Source organism: Hordeum vulgare, chromosome 7H, assembly GCF_904849725.1.
Source record: "Hordeum vulgare subsp. vulgare chromosome 7H, MorexV3_pseudomolecules_assembly, whole genome shotgun sequence".
Classification (NCBI taxonomy): Eukaryota; Viridiplantae; Streptophyta; class Magnoliopsida; order Poales; family Poaceae; genus Hordeum; species Hordeum vulgare.
Window position 1 is genome coordinate 14,812,749 of NC_058524.1, and position 3,712 is coordinate 14,816,460.

Sequence of the window (3,712 nt, forward strand, 5' to 3'; positions counted from 1 at the left end):
AAACACTAGCAACATCCCTACTAAAGGCCTTGTTATAAATATAAGTTAGTGTCAATTAGGAAGTTGGGAAGGCATCTCCCTCCGGCCAGCAACGCTGACAGTGAGCTGAGGGGAGGATCTGATGCTCCCCCCACCCAACCACCATAACAATCACAACAATATAACAACCCTCAAAAAATAAAATCACAACAATATAAGAATACGCATGTAGTATACGCTCTTGTGCACATGCAAACTCCAATCAGAACCCCCGGCCACAACGCTGACACCCCAACGGCAACAACAACCACCGTGTGCATATGATATTCCATTCCATCCATTCATCACGATCACAATCCATGCTTTAGCTAGCTAGCCTCGCCGAAAATTCCCTCAGGATTCCCGCTCGTTTTTCTACCTCGTCGCATGATTGATTGCCATGGCACCAAACAGTCTAATTCAGCATCTTCGCCGGAAGGAAGAAGAGAACATGACACTCTGAATCTTTCTTTGTGAATGGATGGATGGAGACCGGGAGAGTGAGCTGAATCTGGCGCGACAATGGAGAATTCATTGCTGCGCGCCACCACCAACACCAACGACGACAACAACAACTAGAGGCCTCCATTATTCACTCGGCTCTGAAATGAATGAATGAATGAGGAGCAAGGAAGGAATCAAAACCTGACAGATAGGCGCCAACCGACGCTGGAGGAAGGACACCAGCCGGGGACAGCGGGGGCGACAGATCTTTCCGTTCCAATTATCATTCATTCATTCACAACAGTAAAAAAAAACAATGGGAGGAAAAGTCGGTCCGCAGTGGCAGTGTCGGTCACCATGGATGGACATGGACATGGACACAACTCCAAGCTCTGACTTATTTCCCAGTGATCTGAACTCAACTCAACTCAGCTGAACACATTACATTTTACATCCCCTAGTTTTTGTTGACCGACTGTTTCCTTCTCAGAGTATGCACACCAAAGAATTTGTAGCAGTATCAGACATTTTCATGACGACGGACGCAGAAGAAGAAGAAGAAGACGAAAAAAAGGAGAAAGAAAGAAAAACTTTGGACACCTCTCTCTGACTGACTGACATGGTGATGAACTAGGACTTGGCGGCAGGCAGTATGGTGGTGGTACCATGATGATGAACTAATCAGGACGTGAATGATCCGATTCGATCATCGTCTCGCCGGGCGATTCTTGGCGCACGCGAGCCTCTGTTGCGTTTGCTTCTCTGGTTCGGGTGGTGGTTGCGGTGGTGGTGGTGGTGGTGATCGGAGCTAGAGCATCCAGTCGAGCCTGTTGGTGGGCGGCGGGGGCGCGCCGGCGGAGGACGCGGTGGAGCTGTCGGTGGTGGTGGTGGAGGAGGAGGAGGACGTGGTCGGGAGCGAGGACAGCAGGTCGAACATCTCCCACCGCGTCGTCTGCGCCGGGGGCTGCTGTTGCTGCGGAGGCTGCTGCGGTGGCTGTTGGTGGCGCTGGCGCTGCGACTGCGGCTGCTGCTGCTGCCTCGCCGGCGCTGGCGGCTGTGGCGCTGGCTGCTTCTTCGCCGCGGCGGCGGGCTTGCGCGCGATGGTGGCGTTCTTGGCCATGACGGCGTCGAGCGTCTCCACGTACTTCTGCACCCGTTTCACCTGCGCCCGCCTCTGCTCCTTCACGTCGCCGCCGGCGACCACCGCGTCCAGCTTCAGCAGCTCGTTCATCAGCAGCTCCGTCACCGTCGCCACGTCCTTCTCCGCGACCCTCTCCCCCTTCCGCACCGACGCCTCCATCGCCGACACCTGCCCAGCAAATTTAACCACCGGTCAACTCCCCTGCTCCGCTCTGCTCCCAACCCCTCCCGTCCCGGCCCGGAAAAACATGGCGCCGGGCAATGCACGTACCTTGGGCGCGATCTTGTCGACCTCGGCGGCGACAGCGGCGACGGCGCCGGCGGCCTTGCGGAGGCTGCCGAGGCGGAGCTCCTCGAGCAGCCGGCGCGCGCGGGCCTCGGGGTCGTCGACGACGGCGACCTTGGAGCGGTCCCTGACGCCGGCCATGTCGAGGAACGCCTTGGGGTCCTGCTCCTTGCCCTTGTACAGCGTCCGCAGGTCCTCCGGGTGCGCGCCGGCGCGCTCCGCCACCAGCTTCCGCAGGTCGCCAAACGTGGCCTCCGCGGTGATGTAGATCTCGTGGGTCTTGCCGGCGAGCTTGGCCTTGACCCGGATGGTGGGCACGGGCTTCACGCTCGCCGGCGCCGGCTCGTCCTCCTCGGCGCCCCGCTTCTGCACCAGCATCCCGCCCGGCCGCACCTCCCACACCTCCTCCGCCGCCACCTTCCCCGCCCCCACCGCCGGCGCCTTCTTCCCCTCCTCGGCCGCAACCGGAACCACAGCCGGGTGAGGAGCAGCGGCCTTCCTCCTCATGGTGAGCGACCCCAGCTCGACGGTGGCGGCGCCTTTCCTCGCCCCCAGCATGCCGCCCCCTGAATTGGCGCGCTTTGCAGCTGTAAGTTAAAGCTGGCTAGCTTTATCCCCTCGTGGCCGGCACAGCTGTGGTGGCGGGAAACAGACTCTAGCTGTGGCCTGGCCGGAAAAGCAAGCCGGCGCCGATGCAATGGCGGATCGGAGAAGAGGAAGAAGAAGAAGATAGATGGATGGACGAAGAGGAAGGAGGAGGAGGAGGAAGTATATTTAGTGGGAGCTTAAGCGCAACGGACAAGGGGAATATATACGGCGATTACAGTATAGCCCACTTGCCACATGGCAAACCCCATTATCAAACCCAGAATCAAAATCAAGAGAGAGCCTAAAATCATTGCTCGATCCTTCCAACTAATCAAATCGCCATTACGGACATACGTACAGTAGAAAATTGGATGAATGCATGTGGCGTTTTGGCGGCATTTCAACTTTTGATTTGACGCGATGCGGTGCGACTGTGGAAGCTCGGAGGAAGACGCACATTGCTGTCCGTGGGCGGCAATGGCGCCAGCAGAGATGACAAATTAGCGGCAGCTTTATTACCCTTTTTTTTTATTTGTTTTGGTCTTACTCGTCGTCTCTGCTATGCCCGACCGACAATCCCTGTTGGCTTATAGAGGAGTAATAACGATAACGAAATGGAGGAAATGATGATTTTCTTCAGAAAAAATAAGGGCGCTTTTCCGATTGGTTGGACGGCGGTGATGGATGGATCCTGGCCTGACATAACGTCTCAACCATCGCGCATCATGCAGGTCTGCACATAATTAGCATTCTAAATTCATAAATTAATCGAGATGGCGCGGCTGCTTACACGAAGGAGAAGCGAGCGTAACGACCGCATTTAAAACAGTTGCTGCCACCACAACTGGCAGTCTGGTGTGGTTAAGTGGGTTCATCACATGGGGATGGGATTAAGAATGATGGATGATGCATGGCATGGCAACGGTATGCCCGCCAAGGCATACGCGTATGCACATGGATGGATGGAACATGGAAATTCGCACACTCACTGCTTAATCATTTGGGTGTTGGGGTCGGACTGTTGGTTAGCTGCGTGCGATGCAGCCCACTTGCTGGAACAAAATTGCTGTGCGCTGTTGACTTGACTTGTCAAACACAGAGTCGATGATTAATGGGATAGTGCATATGCTCATGGGCCAAGGTTGAACCGAGATTTGTGTTTTTTTACTGTCCTGTTGTTGTTGCATGGGAATGTAATACAGTACTACTCCCTTCGTTTTAAAATATAAGTTTTTA

At 55.3% G+C, this 3,712-nt stretch overlaps 1 protein-coding gene across 1 annotated transcript; it reads right to left on the reverse strand.

Annotated features, from left to right (window-relative positions):
- Positions 1-836: 836 nt before the first annotated feature.
- On the reverse strand, positions 837-2,969 carry LOC123411954 (BAG family molecular chaperone regulator 1-like). The gene is made up of 2 exons (XM_045104916.1): positions 1,874-2,969; positions 837-1,771 (listed from the first exon to the last, which is right to left on the reverse strand). Exons 1-2 carry the CDS (start codon positions 2,444-2,446, stop codon positions 1,271-1,273), a joined length of 1,074 nt encoding a protein of 357 aa, XP_044960851.1. The 5' UTR covers positions 2,447-2,969; the 3' UTR covers positions 837-1,270.
- Between the last annotated feature and the right edge of the window lie 743 nt (positions 2,970-3,712).